The 20471-nt window shown below is 37.0% G+C and overlaps 1 protein-coding gene across 2 annotated transcripts; it reads right to left on the bottom strand.

Moving 5' to 3' along the window:
* Positions 1–651: 651 nt before the first annotated feature.
* Positions 652–19963, bottom strand: GTF3A_1 (Transcription factor IIIA). 2 transcript variants are annotated; one of them, XM_051209887.1, is made up of 6 exons: positions 19746–19963; positions 16733–16874; positions 12718–12929; positions 9694–9911; positions 5677–5960; positions 652–3253 (listed from the first exon to the last, which is right to left on the bottom strand). In XM_051209887.1, exons 2-6 carry the CDS (start codon positions 16817–16819, stop codon positions 3032–3034), a joined length of 1023 nt encoding a protein of 340 aa, XP_051075358.1. In that variant the 5' UTR covers positions 16820–16874; positions 19746–19963; the 3' UTR covers positions 652–3031. The 2 variants fall into 2 exon arrangements, with proteins under 2 accessions (XP_051075358.1, XP_051075357.1); XM_051209886.1 differs by having other exon boundaries at positions 9694–19963.
* Between the last annotated feature and the right edge of the window lie 508 nt (positions 19964–20471).

Here is a 20471-nt window from a genome sequence, read left to right as displayed (position 1 = left end):
GAATAAGCAAACGAGAAATGTTTCTGTTTATCAATTTTCACTTTTATTACTAAACAATTTGTTTCACACAAATCAACGAGATTTACTAATTCAAACGGTGTTTTCTATAGTGAATGAATATAGGTTTTACAACTTAACAAATAGATCTTTTACTTTCTTCTGTCTCTAGAAATCGGTTTGAAAACTCTTCCTAGAAATACTCTCTCGATTGCTTCTTCTTCAGATGTTCCTATGATTCTACTTTGTGAAACACTCAAGCATACAGTTAACATTGCATCGTAAATTCATATATGTATATATACTTATCTTTGCTTAGGAGTTACACAACCGTTTCAAAATAGAATGTTGGGCGTATATTAAGTTCTATAGTAATATACCTTAATCTCACGTGAGTAATCAATGTAATCAACGAGATTGGAACAATTCAGCCCACTCTAGGAATTTATTTAAAACAGCACAACTATATTGACCCTTTGCTATCTCAACTGAAGTTATAAATACTTTTATTCCCTTTAATATTGATAGCTGAAATCCTTCTGAACTACAACAAAATAAACGATGTAGGTGAGTGTAAATAAAGGGTGGATGGTTTAAGATCCTAATTCTATACATAATCTGTCTCCTTTAGAGATAGCTAATCTGTTATTGTTCCTGATATAACTAAAGAGTTATTATACTTGGTTGTCCCCACAATATATTGCTTTACTATGATAAGAGTGGTTACTGAGTTTATACTACCGCAAGATTGGTTACTCGAACGATACACGTACTGGATCATATTACATCAGATGGCCGATTCATGACAAAAAGTAGAAAACCAGAATAAACACTGGACAATACTTTAGACCACACAATTACAAGCAGTCTCTCTCACTGAATCCAAATTATGGACCAATAACAAGAAAAGAAGTCACATATATAATAGTCAGTAAGATAAGTGTTTGTTTGTCCACTCTCAGTAGCTAATCACATTTCACTTCACTAGCCACACATCAATCCTCAATCCTACTTTAATGTTATGTAGGTTCCTTTCCATTTACTTCTGATAATATCATAATGTAACTGTTTTCAAAGTGGTTTATTCAGAAGTTCTTAGTGTTTAAAAACCACATAATGAGGTTGGTCAGATGCAGTTTCAAATATTGTATCAAATTTTGTCCTTTCAAACAATTATAACTTATTCATTATATGCTATTTTCTTGAAATTTTCATAAGATCACCCTATAACTTACAAAAACCTCATAATTAACTGTCATAACTTCAGTTTGAGTTGCGTGACAGAAATGTTAACTGAATGTCGTAGTATTCGTTATAATCATAATCGAATTTGTAGATAGGGTAGATAAATTATTAGTGGCTTTGGAGAGTAAAATGAATTTATATTGAAACCACAACTTAATTTACAAATGAGATCGTTTTATTGTTTTACGAACCGTAAGAGTATGTGAGAAAAAGCAATTGCTTGAAATAATAACTTTGCTGGCTTGGACGCAACGTTATTGGACATGGTTCATAATAAAAATCAGAAGTGATTCTATTGTACTTTTACTTTCCTCATAAAAGTGGATGTATTTTTCCTAACTGAACTGCTTCTCCCACTATCAATATTATTGTTATTATTACTTCACTCTAACACCCTAATTTATATTCATAGTTACTCACCCTCCATTCTCCATTTCTCTACAACCTCAATGTTATAATGTGACGCATATGCAATTGGTGCACCCTTGTACTAATGTTTATGTTAATTCTATCGAAGCGTCCAAGTAACACCGATTGAGATACGCGCAAAATCGAAGTTCCAAAACAACGACTTGTCTACAAAAGCGGTTCTTTATTAAATAATACACAAAATTTAGTTACAAACCTCAACTTGTGAGGTGTCTAGGCGTTAAAACGCGTCGTTCAAGAATGAAAATAGCAAAGGCTTCCTGTAAGAGTAACATAAAGAATGATTATAACATACGATAGTCCAAAGACAGCCGATAGCTGTGTCTAAATTTGATAACAGTTTATGAACAACCGAAAACCGAACCAAGAGCAAACAATATGGAAACTGTTGCGTTTAAACAAATGGATAAAACTGTGGATAACCGTTACAGTAATTAAATTACAGTGATTATAATGATAAATACAATGATAAGTAAAATAAACGTTAAAGATATATGTGAACATTCCAGAATGTTACAGTACAACCTGAGTTACAACATAATTGTGAAAATTGTTGGGCATACAACTGCTTACTGAATATAAATAAGTAGTATAAACCAACATACAAAAGAGTAGAAAAGGAATGAACAGGAACAATGTAAAACAAACTTAACAGTTTATGTGTTCAAATAAATAAATGAAAAAAAGTTTTGAATACACATTTAACACACAAAGATCTGTTTAGTTTTACATTGAATTTGTATAGGCCATCTTTTGACAATTATTGATTGAGATCATGAACCGATTGATGTTAGACCATCATTGAAAACCTGGAAGCACTGGACGACCGCTTCGTCCTATATTTGGACTCCTCAGCAGTGCGCACCCGCGATCCCCTTCATGGGATTCAGACCCAAGGTCTTCAGTCTCCCACGCTAACGACCAACCACCAGACCACTGAGCCGACATCCGACGGTGTTAATGTTTAACCTCTACCAATCCACGACCATTTCCCATTGTACTGAAGTAGATACCTGTCTCTACACTCATTAGTTCCACTGGTCATGGCCTCTTACTACAACTCCAAGAATTCCCTCACGAAGTTAATCACTATTGAGCATATGACAATTAGATTTTCTTTTAACTAATAAGCTAATTACTATAAGTAACAAATTGATTGTAATAAGTAGTATAATATAAATGTTTATTATTATTTTCTGTATCATTTGATACACTTTGTTAATTTGAAAATATATGTAAATATAAATAAAATATATAAATACTCTGTAAATTTTTAATTACATATCTGTTTTCCTTTCTTCTTGTTCTGTTCAGTTCGAAATAGTATTATATACAATAATGAAACTAACTTCATAAAAAATTAATAAATTTGATTAGCTGAACAATCAATTACATCACTTAACAGTGCTATAATGCTATTTTGACTAGCTGTTTCCCAATAATCTTCATTATTATTCATTGATAAGTTTTTATTATCATTAAATCTTCTACTTGAATCATTACGTGAATTACGTCTATTTCGGCTTTTGAAAGCAACTGACTTGCCTAGTCGATGACGTTCCATATGTTCATTCAGTTTTTGCTAAATATTAAGAGAAAGAAACCAACAAAGAGTAAAGTGGTGAAATAAATAGAATTGATTATTTACTATTTTCATGAAATATACAAAAGTGACTTCTCATGTAAAATAAGGAAAAATGAGATGAAAATTTTCAGCTACTCATAAGTAATATAGTCGAATACATATAAATGTTAAATTTAGAATGCTTCTGGACTGTACCACTGTCGACAGCTTGACTGAAATTTCAGAAGTCCTAGTAGTTAAACGTGTATACTGTGCGGAATACATTGATACAGCCAGTGTGACACAAGTTTATGTAGAATAGATGAATGTGGCTGGCAGTTGAATCCAGGACGCCTGTTTCGTTCCACTTGAGACTCATCATGTAAGTAATTTAAACCCATTATGTAATTATGATGTAAGCAGCTGACGAGAACCAACGAAATAAAATGAATTCATGCTATTTCGCTCTTTTCAAAATGATAAAGGGAACTATGTGTATGAGATTCATCAGGTGGATGCATCTGCACTGCAGAGTTGATGTCCACTCCAGGATGTAAGTACACGTAGCTGACGAATCCTAGTAAGAACAAAATGTGAATCCCTGATTCAACTATGAACCACACTCACCTACACTATACATCTGCTATGGGTAGATTAGAGTTTTAAAATAACATGAGCGACAGACATATTTACTGTATGAAAAGATAAACAACAAGCATCAGATCTTAATGAAAGTGAAAAGAAAATACGATCCGTGTGATTTGAATGCATGTTGATAATTCAAAATAAGCATTCCTTAGTATGGCACTCAGAATGCAAAAAAGTGCATAAATCAAATGATTAAATCGTTCCGAAAGTTTTATTAATTTGAGACCAGAGTGTTCAGTATACATATACTAATATTGTAAAAGGACTCCGATCATATTAAAGGTCTTTGGACATATTTATAGCAACTGATTGATTGACCAACTGTATAAACAATAAAAGACATCTGTAAAAATGAATTTCAACTAACAATTTTTCTCTCATAGTTATTCAGTTATCCCCAAAGTAAGAACTAGAGTAGACCTGAATTAATCCAAGTTGCCAAACTCTTCCAGTGCATCAAGATAAAACTGACACGATGAATGGTAAATGATTAGATGTCATATTGGTATGAATAATCGTAAGAAAGACTAGGTACAGAGATTACAAGAAATTCACTCACGAAATATAAGGTGTATAAGAATAGCGAAACTTAAAATTTAGGGAATCATAATGTGAATCCATTTTTGCTACTGCTGTCAATTTTGGGTCATGACACCTAGTATCTTCAATCAACTGACCACAAGAATTTCATGTGGCCTAAACAAGATGTTCGCACCTAATGACATGGTTCAGAAGGACTGTCCGTAACTCCTTGATTATAACTCAGTGTAATACTAATAAATGAAGCAAGTTCTTAAATGTATTAATTCTCACTAAAAAAACTGCCAATGAAGGAAGGTATACATTACCTAAGTTGTCCTAAAGAGACATATGGATCTTACTTAGTCAACTAGTGAATAATGAGAATTTACACAATCATGAATCACATTCTATTGTATACGTAGCAACTGGAAGCTATGAGAAATGGTGAGAAAAACACCTAATGCTTAGATTCATGAAAATCGTATTTTTGTGTATATATTGACTCAGAGTAGACAGACAAAAAATTCTTAAGGTTTTAAATTATAGTCATACGATGATGAGTTGCTGCAAACATTTAACATTAAAAATGATGTTCGCTGAATCAAGGTGACTTAGTGTTCATTTTCTATAGATATTAATTTGGAATGTAAATACTTAAAAATATTCTGAGATACGTAGAAACATGTACAGTATTACTCAATCTTGAAAAAGCGAACAAACTAAAGGTATATTGCGGAAAAATTCAGAAATAAAATGTTTACTAACGTCGATAAACTGGATTTCGCATTCATGTAATTGACAGCAGACAGTACGACTTGGTAGGCTATATAACAGTTAATAGAATCATCAAAAAAATACATAAGATCAAAAACTAGATCAAATGGTGCTTCAAGTCACGAAGTATCCAACGGACGATTGAGATCTAGTCATGAGGCATACAGTGTCTTATTAGCAAAGTGAAAATCAGTACAACACCCAATGAAATCCAGGGCAGTAAAATACAGTGTTAGATACAAATACAAAGTTATGTATCACATATTTACTGACATTCCTATCGCCGAACGTATCTATCTTGACACACTAGCCAATCATTTCTCAAGACAAATAAAAATAAAGGACAAGCAGTTGATGAAATAACATATGATTTAGTAATAGACGTTAACAGATAATAATTTTGTATGACAATATATTTTGTCACTAAAATATTCCTATGTATCAAGCTAATAGGCAAACACATGTTACTGCTAAAAATATACTAGATGTCTACTTACTTTGGTAGACAAAAGAACAGGACATCCACGCCATGTACATGGAAACTTAAGGTTAGCATGCACTAAACGCATATGAGCATCTAAATTTCTTTTGGCTGTAAATGCAACAAGACAATCTTTTTCTTGTGAGTTGGAATTATCTTTATCACCAGTAACATCAGGTGAGCATAAAGGACAAATAAAACGTCGTCTTACAGACGGTCCACCAGGGGTATGTGTAGATTTGTGTTCTGCTAGTGCAGCAGGTCTTGTAAAACGCATATTACAAGAAGGACATTGCAAAGCTGTGAAAAAAAATGGTCATGTAATAAGAACAGATACAGTTGAAGTAACGATAGTAGTAACGGCTAATTGTGCATACTAATAAATTCATTATTTTTAGTCTAAATTGTCTGAAGTTATCCTTAATTTACATGTTTTGCTAATTTTGATGACTAAAGTACACAGCTTTCAACCAGTAAGTTCAAGGTTTGAGTTCCACTGTACCTACTTCGATTTGGATAGATGAGTAGTAACATCAGCATAAAAATCAATTTAGAAAATTTAAGTCTGTTTTGTAGCTATTCTAGGGTTACTGCTGGTAACAAGCCTATACAAAGGAGGAGAGTTGGGTACGGAGTCACCAACCCCATACAGTAGAAAACAACCTTGCTAAACAAACGCTAACCAGAAAAAAAAGTGTCAGCAGACCCTAAACATGTAGGATGGTTCAAATCAAACTACATAAATCTACACTTAACAAATGAATTACATTTATATATCAGTATAGGGGTTGTGGAGGTTATTAGGTTTTTGATTGAAATCATAAACCGATTTATTATTTTATTATTTGAACACATGAATATTGGTACAAGAGAGCGCCAATATATATGCGCCACACAAAACAATGAGAATTCGAAGAGAAATAGAAAAAAAAGAGAACAATAACGAAGAGATTGGTGTAAGGTAATGTGGTAGTAATGAGGGAACGTAAAGGTACAATCGGAAGAAATCTTTCAGTTAAGGGAGATACAACCACGTTTTATGAAGAAAGTAAAAGAAGGTTATAGCATGATCGCCACTGGCTTCTATTCTGAGCCATATCTGATAACGTCTCTAGCCACTGTGTAGCACCATCTCTCAGACCCCAACCAGGGAGTCGCGAAGGACCGACAGAAGCCAGTCCTTTGCAGCTTTCTTTCATGCCACGACACCATGTCATGCACTGACCACCTCTCCGCTTCTTCCAACCAGTCCCAGAGTCGGCAAATAATGCATGACGTGGAATTCTCTGGGACGACATTCGGAGAACATGTCCAAGCCACCGAAGTCGGTGTTTCAAAATGGTGACACCAATCGAATTATCATCTGTGTGCCCGAACACACGATGCCGAACCTCTGCATTACTGACATGGTGTTGCCGCTGAATGTCAGCAATCCTTCGGAGACAGCGATGATCGAACACAGAGAGTCGTCTAACGTCCTCAACTCGGAGAGACCAGGTTTCACAAACATAGAGCAAAACTGCTCTTACCGACGCGTTGTAGATCCGACCTTTTACTGCCAGTCTGACATCACGAAGGCACCAAAGATGGCCCAGATTGGCATAAGCCGCTCTGGCTTTCATTATACCTGAATTGACCTCATCACTCATGCCATCACCAGCACGTATGCAGCTACACAGATACACGAACTTCTCAACTACTTCTATCTGCTCACCATCCAGAGTGAGTACAGGATTAGAATCCTGACAGTCTTGTGGAAGTACTTTGCACTTCGAAGGTGCAAAGCCCATACCGTACCTACGGACACTGACTGCCAACTGATTAAGTGCGGATTGCATGCCTTGGGCATTATCGCACAGTAAGACAATATCGTCCGCATACTCAAGGTCGAGAAGTCTTTCTCCAGGCAACAGATCCTCACCGCCATTACTTACATCTATCAGAGCTGTTTCCAGAATGTCTTCGATGGCAAGGTTGAAGGGGAATGGTGAGATTGGGCAACCCTGCCTAACCCCACTGCTCGAATGGAACAATGGAGAGAGGTGGTTGTATGCCCTCACTCTGCCTGAGGTGTTTGTGTATAGGGCCTTTAGGATGTTAATAAACCTCTCAGGCACACCCTTCTTCAATAGACAATCCCAGAGAATAGTCCTGTCCAACGAATCGAAGGCAGCCCTGATGTCAAGAAACACTACGATTGTTGGCCTTTGAAAAGTATGGCGGTGTTCTGACATTTGGCGGAGGGTGAAGATATGATCAATACATCCTCGACCAGAACGAAACCCAGCCTGCTCCTCGCGAGTCAATCTTTCTCGGGTTTTGAACAACCTACGAAGTATGACGGAAGCCAATAGCTTGGACGCAATCGGAAGTAGACTTATCCCCCGATAGTTGTTACAGGAACGACGTGAACCCTTTTTAAAGATAGGGACAACTATCGACTCATTCCATGACGTTGGTACACTCTCTAGTTCCCAAACTTTTGTAAACAACATCGTCAATTCCTTAGTCAAAAAGTCACCACCATCTTTAAAAAGAGCCAGAGGTAAGTCATCTGGGCCAGGTGATTTGTAACGCTTCAAGAGTTGGAGTTCCTTGCGGACTTCCTCCTCGTTTGGTGGATCAGTCGTCACCGTCCATGGAGGGCAGAACAGTCTGACCGATGTTGCCGGAGCAGCAGGCCAGTAGAACTGCCCTTCGAAAAATTCTGCCCACCGTCCAAGACGTCGATGGATGTTAGTGATTGGCATCCCATCATCCTCGCAGATTGTTTCACTCACACCAGACTTCTTGCTGCCAGTGGCTCGGATGAGTTGGAAGAGCTTCCGGTAGTTACCAGATGCAGCTGCCTTCTGAATTCTTCATGTCCCTTTTTTCCTCTTTCCAAATTTATTTCACTGGATTATACTCTTTAAATAACATCTCCAAACCCTAATCTTCCCGATTACTGCTTATACTCTTATTACCTCTACCACTACGGGATTTGAATCGACCACTGCATCTCTGTGCTAATGTGGTGTGGCAACTCGAACTGATGTACGTACGTACGAAGTTCTACGTTGTTACTGACTGACTGACTGACTGAGATGCAGCTGCTGCTTCCAGCTCATTAGCACGCTTCGACCACCAGGCTTCTCGGTCCTTACGCAAGCTTTGCCCAATTTCCTTACGTAACATCCTTCGTTTATGGTCAAACTCACGGTCACCCGGAGTAGACCGACGGGCTTCAATGAATTATAAGGAACCTGCAGAAACCCAGTGCTTGTAAGCGGGACGTTTCGCGAACCCACAACTGACTGTACCCGCCATTTTCATGGCGCCATGCAATTGCAACCAATCCTCATCTATACTTTTCGGTGGAGTGGTAGCTAGCCTAGAGGCTAGCTCGGTTCGATACTTGAACCGATTGATGATACAGAGACATCAAGCAAATAATACTCAGAGACACTTCGACAACAACAATTAAAGGGAGGGAAGTTCGGACTATGCAAGGAACTTTGGTGCCATGAAGTAAGTAACCACTCCATATATGGCTTTTGTTGGCAGGCTATAGATTGGATTAAAGGATGTTCCGTGCAAGATTGTAATCAGACACATTGATTGGCTATTTCCTAGCCCTTCAGTGATAGCGGAGACTTGAAGAACACCCTAGAATCTTCTCGTGTAAAAACTATAAATATACTAACGTTTTTCTTCTTGCCATTCCTACTTCCATCTACCCTTGTTATTTGGAATATAATTTCATTCCTGTTCAACCGTGTTCTGACTTGGGGACTTGTCGAGTGAATTGGTGTCTGAGAATACTAAGTAATGGGAATAGCTGGGTCGTAATAAGAGAAATTATAACACAACCTTAGAGAGAAAGCAACATCAAAACAGTTGAACAAGAAGAAAAATATATAAGAGTAGCTAATTGGAAGTAAACTATGATATTAACACTAGTGTTTTGAGAAAACATAAATATATTATATCAAAGTAATAAGCAACAAAACCTCGTGAAGTAAATAAACGCACAAAAGTTCAAGTAACTTACGTGTTTTGGGGTGAGCTTCAGCAATATGGCGTCTCAAACACGCAAAACTTTCAAAATGAATGGGTTTGAGAGCAACTGATTCATCGTTTTCAGGGTTTTCAGATAGTTGTTCAAAGCACAGCTTACATGTGTAACCATGATGTTTTGATGAATGACGTCTAAGCTTAGATGCCGTAGGAAACGCTCGATCGCATTTGTCACATACATGCTTCCGTTCGCTTGAATAATGTATTAATGTAAAATAGATGATATATATAGTTTTATTAAGAAACTTCATATTAGGTTTCCCACTTCCTGGATAAGATGATTCACAGTATCACAAATCAATTGATTCTCTTATAAGTGTGTATATCAACTACAACGGTTAGGATGCGTTAAAAACATACCCAATTACTTTCGGCCTGAACACCTGTTTTTTAGACGACAGCTCAGTTCAATTCAAGTTGGACATATAATAGTGATCATTAAACTACAAAAATTCCTCACCGTCAACTTTCTAAGATGGAGTTTGAAAAGCTTCAACTAGGTTCACAACCACTCTACTAATCAACGATAGCGATCTAATTTGCACGATAATTTGGGAGCTTACAACGGAATTCATCAAACGACATTTAAAAGAATAGCAAATCGAAATGAGCATTTATGATGAGGTGACACCAGAGACACTCCCCATGACATCCCAGCGAATCTTACATCGTGAATTAATTACAGGGACTAGGACACGTTGTAAAAAGGAGAGGTGGCCAGTTTATGATATGATGTTGTGATATGGAAGATAGCAGTACATGACTGGGATCTGTCGAACTCACGACTCCCTGTAGTGCCGGTTATTATGTCAAGCCCATATACCTTATTCTAGCTTTCAGACAGGTCAATCTACTCATTCTACTTGAGTCATATTTTGACCGTGTTATACATTCGCTTACCAATCATGACTGTTTTTATATGAGCGCATATGTGTGTGTACACTTCGTATCCTATTCACTACATGTCTGTAGCCTATTTTTGTGTAACTATAAATATTGATTAACGCTTGACTAAATGGAGTTGGCTTACCCGCCATCTTCACTGCGAGTCGTTTTGCTTCGTTCCATTCCATTCGCTTCATATACAAAATATATGTATTCAAAAGCCCATTCTCGTTATTTGACTTATTTAATTCCACTGGTTGAAATCGTGAATCAATTGAAGTTAGACCACCATTTCGTTATTGACTAACGCGATTTAAGTCGATGATTATATACGAGGATAGGCGACATATACATTTCAACAGCAATCATTCATACGATCTAATTGGAATCAGATCTCGGGCCACTAAGGTGGGGAGCCCATCGACAAACATCGTCCGACCTAAGTGACGACAAAATATTGGGCCCCGCTAAATCCCTAGTCGGAATACTACAGAGAAAGCAAACACATTGGTTTGACATGTTACCAGACATGACTAAGAATAGAGTCCAGTTGCGGCACTTCTGTAACTTCCTTCCTAGAAGTGATAGGAACTTCTAGAACTGAAGGAATCCTTTCTACTTGTATTTGTATTAACTGAACTGTTAACATTGTTTTTGTTATATCCCGATGAATAGAAAAATTGTACTTTTGGCTTTTTGTGACTTAATGTTAGCCACTTTTCTAGAGTAAATAACTAACCGAATTCGGTTATATCTACTCACATGAATATAATAGAAAATAGATTTATTATTAACGTTATTAGTTAAAAGTTTACAATTGCTACTATAAGAATGCCTCCATTGGAGAAAAATACTGCAGTCTTTAGCTTAAACATTTGATCCAGTGTTTACTGAAAATACGTTATACAGAAAAATATAACCGCACAGACTCAGTGGTACATTTTTACAGATAGTTTAGGACTAACTGAATACATTTTTTCCGGAAAAGTTTCTGTGATAAAAGGAGTGTACCTAAGACTGCCCGATAAAATATAGCACCTTATCTACACTTCAGTCCGTAGACGTTCAATTTTGTTAAGCCCTTCAATTAACATGTTTGACAGTGTCATCCCTGTTGAGTCGGCTTCCGGAGAACTTCAACGGAGCCTCCAGAGGCCCAAAAGGAGCCGAAGGAACCTAGCCAATCAGAGCACGATGGAACGTTCTGGAATTCCAATGTGGAGTGCTACTATTGGTCGGTAGCATAATATGTCGTTAACGGATTGGCTGAAATATGATGTTGATTTAACAGACGCCAACAACTATAAATAACTATGATTTTCTGTACAAAAATGAACCTTGGGATAAAGTATTTTCTCTCATACTTGTGTCTTCTCTCTGGTGTTCAAGTCGCTGCGTAGTTCTAGACTGCGGGTCACCGGAATAGCTTAGGAAACTAATATAGCGTCCAATCCACACGACTTATCAGTCCCAACAGAAATAATTCATTTATACCTTTTTAAAATTATCATCATGTCTGTATGAACATCAATGCTTGATCACATTTTACAGTCTGTATGCATATCCCTCTCACGATGTTAAATGGCTCAACGACTCATTCTCTTGTGATCTGCTTTGAACATCAATGGATTGTATTCAATCTTATACACTGATGAAAGCTATCTAATAACGGTTAACAGGATGAGTGATATAGGAAGTAATAGAAATTATCCCGAAGATAATCCACTACAGGCATACAAGTGAGAAGGAAAAGCAGCGAATCATACGGTTACACTCGTTTTCTGAGAACGAAATAGTATTAATTGTACTCATGGATATTAAATAGTTGAATACAGTCTCACCACGATTATATACAAACATAAAACGGAACAAACTAAGTTAATACACTGTTAGCAACCGAATACTGAATTGTGCATGAAGGCGTGAATCATGACACTTTAGTTCATTCAATCGGTACTTCTGTGTAGCCCCTGAAACTAACGTAGGTAATGAAAACTAATTTTTGATCCAGTGGTTGAAGACCATTTAAATAAGAAAAGAATAAGGGTCATACATAACCGTAAAATGAACTTTTTACAAATAATAGTACCAAAACAAAAATGGTAGCACCTACCCATGAACTATAGCCATATGAGCCGATACCATTTTCTTTTTTTGAAAAGGTCCAGCAGAACATTGTGAACACGAATAGGTTTTTTCGACTCTTACTGGCTCCTTTTGATTAGATAAGTTGTTTTCTGGAATAGTTTTGGGACATTTTGAAGCGTGACGAGTTAAATGTTGTTTCCGTGTATAGGTTTTACCACAAATACACACATATGGACGCTAGCAGTGGAGTGAACAATGAGAAAAGATGGATTTGTTAACTTTACGAATGCTATGCTGAACATGACTTGAACTGAGTCATTTCACAGGTTTCGCCAACACACACACCGATGTATATTAAGAATTTCGTCACCGTAACGCGACATGTATTAATTATTTTTTATTATACAACACGAATGTCCAAACAGAAATAGGTAAAACACGACCAAATGGATAAAGATTGAACAGTTTAACCACCAACTACTCATAAAGTTATAAATGACCTGTAGTATGATCATGAGTGGGCACGAAAATGTAGTTTAAACAGTATTAATTACTTTCCTATTTCGGAAGCCAACTAGACTAGTTATTTTGAAAACTAAACAGACATTCAGCATAAGAAAAACTGGCGAAATTATTGTTATTAAATGACACTGTGCGATTCGTCACAAAGCTCGGAAAATATTATTTGATTTTTACAAACAGGGAGTTTAATTTATTGTAATCTAACTGCATAACATACAAATCAAACTTGGTTAGACATAAAATCGAAAAAATCCTTAGCATATGCAAAGTGATATTAACTTATTTATTTATTTGAACACAAATTTTGGTACGAAAGGGCACCGAATACATATGCACCACACAAGTCACTTAATTTGTGTGTAGGCTGTGATACTACCCGGGTTCCCAAACCGAAGCAGGTGGTTTTTTTATGGAGCCACACTCGGAGTTTTAGACCTAAAGATCTGATCCATAAGGCAGTGGAGTAACGTCAGAAGATGCAATCCCATAGTAGCCGATGACCAATAATTGGTTCATACGCCATTTGTTTCTTCAAGATACAGAAGTCCATGATCAATATATCCAAGAATGCTAGTTGGTTGTTTGACTCCTGTTCCATGGTGAACTTGATGTCATCGAAGACGTTGATCAGGTTGTAAGTGTTTTCTAGTTCATTCTTTTTGACGATGACGAAGGTGTCGTCTACGTAGCGAATCCAAATTTTTGGTTTGATCACAGGTAATATAGCGGCTTCTAGTCTTTGCATCACTGCCTCTGCGATCAATCCTGATATTGGTGATCCCATTGGTGTCCCTTTCGTTTGTTCGTAGATTTTGTTGTTGAATTGAAAGTATGTTGTTAGGCATAAATTGATGAGTTCCTGTAGACTTTGAATTTGAAGCTTCGTGTATTTAGTGAGGTTTGTGTCGTTGTTGAGCAGCAGGGATATAGTTTCTTTTGCTAATTTTGGTTCAATTGAGGTGAATAGTGCTGTCACGTCGAAGGATATCATCAGTTCGTCGTTGTTGATTTGGATGTCCTTAATTTGGTCCAGGAATTGTGTAGGGGATTTGATTGAGTGGTTGACACAAACCTCACTAAATACACTGGTAGCACGAAGAAATGAAGAGAAATACCTAAAGGATGTATTTCAGAAGAACGGCTACCCCGTCAACTTCATCAAAAAATACCAACCGCACGCAGCATTAGAACTCAAGTCAAGCACAAAAATCAACAAAAGGATCACCCTACCATATATACAAGGAATATCAGAAACCTCTGCGAGACTGCTGAAAACATTCGGAATAGGTGTGGCACACAAACCGACAAAATCACTACAATCAATCTTATGCAAACCAAAAGATGAAATAACAAAGGAAAACAAATCAAACATCATCTACAAGATAAATTGTGCCAACTGCGAAAAACACTACATCGGACAAAGCGGACGCCCCCTTCACCTTCGCCTACATGAACATCAATTAGCAGTCAAACGGCATGATATATCTTCACTTATATCAATACACGTGGACAACTGCGGACACTCATTCGATTGGAAAAATGTGGAAATCTTAGACAGAGGAAACTCCAAAAACACCGAAGAATTTTTAGAAGCCTGGCACTCAGGTCAATCAGCAATCAACAAGCATATTGAAATCAATCCAATTTATCAACCAATCAGAAAAATCATGCACAAACATAAGAACAAAAATCAAAACAATGGGAGACACAACCAAAACAAAGAAGTAAACAACGACAAATTTAAGGTCAATAAGAACCAATCAACGTCGAGGTGCACAGAACAAGCTTTGAGACACATATGGAGAAATTCTAACACTTCACTTCTATCTGAAGTTTGTGCTGATGATGTTGTTCAGAAGAACGATGAAAGCTCCACGACCAAACCATCCAGCTCAGAGAACAAAACTCCACCAAAATCATCCACCTGAGCTACAAATCTTCTCCACCATCTCAGTAAGATTTAGACCTATTATCCAGAAGTTAGCAGTTGAAGATCTAAACGAACAAGTCATTTTATTTACTCTGAAAAAAATGGCTTAGATTAAGTCGCGAAACGTCAGAAATACAATTTTCTACTCATTGGGATATCACGAAAACATATTCATTAAGAACAAGTCATAGGTTTACCAAGGTAATAAGAAAACAAGCCGATATCACCTAGAAATCTCGTACAGACACATCGAGGGATAATTCTGATTTAAATGGTATTTTGCATAGATAAGACTCAATAACAGCAATTTTTAGTAATAGTCGAAAGCACAGTAAATTCCTCTAGGTGTACTGATAAAACGAGGCAATTGCTCAGTAAACCAATTACACAATAATGCCAGATTAATAAATTTGTCAGCTAGTATTCCTGACATATCTTAGCATCAGATTAGAAAGATAAAAATTCACAAGTGTTAAGATATGTAAGTGTAACCACTTTGCTGACTAAATACGCGAACTTACCTGAAATGGTAGAACTTGGGAGAGACTATTGGGAAAGCAGTGAAACATCAAGAGGTTTACGGGGATGACAATTAATAAAACAACTTGTTTCAAGTGGACCAAAAGTTTCCGTAAGAGCCATGATGACTACAACGACGTCCAGATGATCACCAAGCTCTTCAGTTGATGAGAATATGGAATTTGTCAGGTCCTTAGCCCTCTCAAATTGCCAATTTACTATCTACAAGGTCATCGGTGAACTGTATTTAGGAACACCGTTGGAACAGACCATTCTAGAAAAACTTGAAACGAGGAAACTAAAGAGCCTAACTTCTGAAGAGTTTTATGGATGTTGAGGATGGAGGTGAGACAAACGCATTCCAATAAATTAAGAATATACTAAAAGGACTAAAACTGATGTACTCCGGGTTTTATTAAACAAAGTTTCCATGGACTCAGACCGTACATTCAATGGATGGAATACATATGTTGTTATGAAGAGTTTCATGTACATTTTTAATAGGGTTTTATGAATTAAGCATTTCTGAGAATTAATGCGGACTCGTACAGAGCGAGACAAGAACTAGTTTTCACTATGGGTCGATGATTTGGTAGTCCTAAAAGTAGTCGAAATGTAAATAAATATCTAGCTTAAAGACCAGATCTTAAGACAAAATTTACCATATATGACAGGAATATCTGCCGACGAACTCTCAATGTATGATGTATAAAATATATTACAACCCTGGTTAACTAATAGTACAGATATGACGCACAGGATATAATAAAAAAATCTGTTAGATTGTTTAAGATTGTAACAAGTGTTAATAACTAACCAACCTGGGCGAATCTTAAAGCCGGTTTCATATCACTAAACTAGGTGGTACCTCTAATCAGAGACAAAATATGTAGCTCAAAGCTTAGTGCTTCAAACTATTTTTTATTAAACGGTATTGCCATAGCTATAATCTCAACAGCTTTCAATCACTTAGGGTAAAAAAAATGTTCGAAACTGGGTAAAAACATTTTGAAAAAGAATCAATAAGTAATGGTCTCGTTATTTAAAAGTAACTTGAAATATGTTTTACCTCTCCAGTGTGGATTCTCAGATGTGCCTCAAGTCGAGATGGTTTTCCGAAGTACATATCACAAAATGTACAACAAATGCGCGTCATTCTAGTTTACTTTGATTCATTCTTAAATTTTCACTGTTTGATACAGTACGTAAACCTATAAAATGAAGAAAACCAAATACAACAAACTGTTTCTTGCAAATGTTGCAGAACTTGAATATCCAGGTACAGTTTAACAGTTCTCAACAGTGCTCAACTAACGTTATGCTTATCGTACCTGAACGTGCTTAACAAGATATTGGCAACCAGACACTTGTATTAGTACTCATATGATAAATATGGATCATGGCCGAGACTTCAAATCCCCTGTTAGTCACAAGCATCGTAAAACCTGACACAAATGTTTATCGGTACAAGTTTCAACACCACATCACTACAACGGGACGAAATTACCAAGATGAATACCAAGGTAGTATAATTAAAAGTATCAGTGACAGAAAAAACACTGGGTATAGAAAATATGACTAACGATAAGTGGAAGAACAAAGGGTACAAAATAATTTTATAACTTCGGATCATGTCACTAGGCGTCTTTAAATACTGGTTACAATAAGCGGGCAGATCTCGACCTGATAGTTTGCACCTCCCTATAAGGTTCAGTAAGATAGTGTTTTCATAGACCAGATTCACGTCCTGGTCTAGACACTAGCTTTTTCAAACTCGTTTCTACTCCAGCAAGTATCGCGCGTCCAGGTACGCAATCTTGATCACCTCAATCAACGAAGATTCATTAAATTATCAACCGATCTGACATTTTTGTCCAGTGCACTATATCCAATCTCAGCATCCTACCTTTTGACTCAAACAGGTGAACAATCCTTCGAAGGCATATATGATAAAATACTAATAACCCACTAATATCTTACATAGTCAAAGGGTAAAACGGAGAAAACTGCTGTACAGCATAAAGACATTTTATCTACGCTATGAGTGATGTAAGTCGGTCGGGGAAGCTTTTTGAATTCGTTACACAACAACGCACCAAGGTTAGAGGGACTTCCAAGATAAGTTAATTGATTTACGCTCTCAACTGCCCATCTCTGTATGACCAGTTTAGGCACTGATGCAGACTAATCCTGAAGTAATATTTCGCATTTAGATGGAAAGTCACTAGAAACATGTTTGGTTTGATCAAGATTATCAAAAGACCAGTTTCCCAGTTTTCATCGCTATGCAGTAGGCTGATCGGGTTTCGTATAGCAATCAAAACGAACTGATGATGACAAAAATCGGAGTTAAAACAAATACTGACAGAAACCGGAAATCTACCCCTATGACACTTAACCTTAAATTTTGATTTTCATTTCAATGACTCATGAATTTATTTTATTTTGGTTGCTTCCTATTACCGACAACCTCTTCTTAGGAGATCCGGTATATGTGTAAGGAGTCAGTCGTTGTTACTGACTGACTTCCATACACTGAACGCTGTTCGTATATGCTCGATAAACTATAGCAGCATATATATAAATATGGCTACGTAGCCACTGTGTGAAGTGCATATAAGTAGAATAATGCCCTGCAGAGTGAGGACTACCTGATGAACAGGCAGTTATGTAGATTATATTGAATAGGATATCCTGAATTAAAGCTAGTGAGATTATGGACTTTAACAATTCTAGTCATTCGAATTGTCTGACAGTGTTTAATCCATCGAAGATCTTAAAGAACGAACTGGCATCAACAAAAATAAGGCTTCAAACTAGTTGGACTATCACTGTGATTCATTAAAAACGAAATCGGCGAGACTCTAATTTAGCGACGAGCCAATCAGAAGCGTTTGAGCAGTTTCAAGGTCACGGAGCCAAGTTCAACACGCGATGCTAACATATGGTCGGTTCACAGCGGATTTTAGAGAGGAGGTGATTAATGAGAGGTTAAAACAGATGGGACGGCGGAACTCTAATTTAGGGACGAGCCAATGAGAAGCGTTTGAGCAATTTCCATTATTAGCCAATCAGAAGACAGTATAAAGTAAAAATATATTACAAGAAAGTAATGAATTACAGTGGATATTCTTCTTTTACATGATTTAAAAACTTGTTGAGGTTTGATAAATGCTCAGAAGTTCTGAATTCATAATGCATATTGTATAGAAACTCGTCCATAGGGTTAGGGTTTGGGGTTAAGGTTAGGGTTAAGGGTTAGGTTAGAGTTTAGGGTTAGGGTTAGATTAGGGTTTAGGGTTAGGTTAAGGTTAGGGGTTAGGGTTGGATTAGGGTTTAGGGTTAGGTTAAGGTTAGGGCTTAGGGTTAGGTTAGGGTTTAGGGTAAGGGTTAAGGTTAGGGTTTAGGGTTAAGGTTGAGGTTAAGGTGGTAACATGCGATCGGTTTACATCCGATTTTGGAGAAGAGGTGTTTTTTGAGAGGCCTCAAACCCACCCTGACCCTAACCATAACCCCTAACCCTAACCTCTAAAATCCGTTGTAAACTGATCGCATGTTAGCACCCTAACTATAGGCTACAACCCTAACCACTAACCCTATGAACGAATCTCTATACCATATGCATTATGAATTCAGAGCCTCTGAACCTTTATCAAACCTTAAGTTTTTAAATCATGTAAAAGAAGAATATCCACTGTAATTCATTCCTTACTTACTATATATTCTCACTTTATACTAACTGTCTTCTGATTGGCTAATAATTGTCAGGGTCATTTAAGATTCGATCAAAGGTCGTCGCTAAATTAGTCTCGCCACGAAATCATCTACTCTGAATTCAAAGCGACGGCATACAATAATGATAAATAACACGTCGATCACGTCTAAAATATTCATATGGTATAATCTAAGTGTCTAATTTAAAATAACTTTATTAACTAACTGATGATTTTGAATGACCAGAAAATCGTTAAAAGCCGATATAATATAACTACCAACAAAATATGGAAAGGAACCTAAAAATGTTCCATTATGAAATTTGAATAGAGCACATAGGTATCCAATTTTTTTAAATAATAGCTTACTGATATCAGGTGCTAAAAAACAATACACTACAAAAATTCCGAAGCACCACGTCTGAAAGTAACTTCATCTCCAAATAGAGCGCGCAAATCAAATGGTTTAAATGGTTCAACTGGATCTTTACAACATAAAAGCTTTCGCCTAACGAGCTTCCGAGTCTAGTAGCAGTGGATCACCAATACCTCTAGGCAAGAACCTAGGTATATTAACGATAATAGAGGAAAGAAAAGAAATTGGTAAATCATAATAAGATGTTATCCTTAGTCCTTAAGAATAGATCAAGTTTCCTCTTAAAGGACTCCTGGGAAATCGCTTGGATTAGTTCGGTCGGCAGCAACTTCCAGCATTCGACAACTCTTAGGGAGTAGAAGTTGTGTCTAGAGTCTGTTCTGCTATGTTGTATCTCCAATTTCTGGGTGTTACTCTTTAGTCCTGTGTTGGAGCTAAACTTAAGTTGGAGTTTAAGGGGATGTCCAGAAGTGTTAGGGATACTGTAGGCCATCAGAAGGTCACCTCTGAGACGCCTACACTCTAATGGGTAAAGGTTAAGTGATTGGAGGCTCCCTTCATAAGATGTGAATTGGAGTCCCCAAAGTGAGCTTGTGGCTCGCCGCTGGATGCGCTCCAGAGGGTCAATATCCTTTTGTCTCGGCTTAGCGAGTGTGAGAACATCACGCTAGACAGTGTTGCCAGGATTGAAGCTGCTTCTTTCACTATAGCAGAACGAA

The sequence above is a fragment of the Schistosoma haematobium genome, chromosome 1, assembly GCF_000699445.3.
Source record: "Schistosoma haematobium chromosome 1, whole genome shotgun sequence".
In the NCBI taxonomy this organism is placed as follows: domain Eukaryota; kingdom Metazoa; phylum Platyhelminthes; class Trematoda; order Strigeidida; family Schistosomatidae; genus Schistosoma; species Schistosoma haematobium.
Note: the sequence above shows the minus strand (reverse complement) of the source record. Positions and strands in the feature narration are given on the sequence as shown.

What these genes read in the sequence shown, in the direction of transcription:
- GTF3A_1 (XM_051209887.1), bottom strand. Translation starts at nt 16,819, where the DNA reads ATGACGCGCATTTGTTGTACATTTTGTGATATGTACTTCGGAAAACCA. An exon ending in TGAGAATCCACACTGGAGAG is followed by an intron (nt 12,930 to 16,732) that starts GTAAAACATATT and finishes CTCCACTGCTAG; the next exon opens with CGTCCATATGTGTGTATTTG. An exon ending in TGAAGCTCACCCCAAAACAC is followed by an intron (nt 5,961 to 9,693) that starts GTAAGTTACTTG and finishes TTTTTTTCACAG; the next exon opens with CTTTGCAATGTCCTTCTTGT.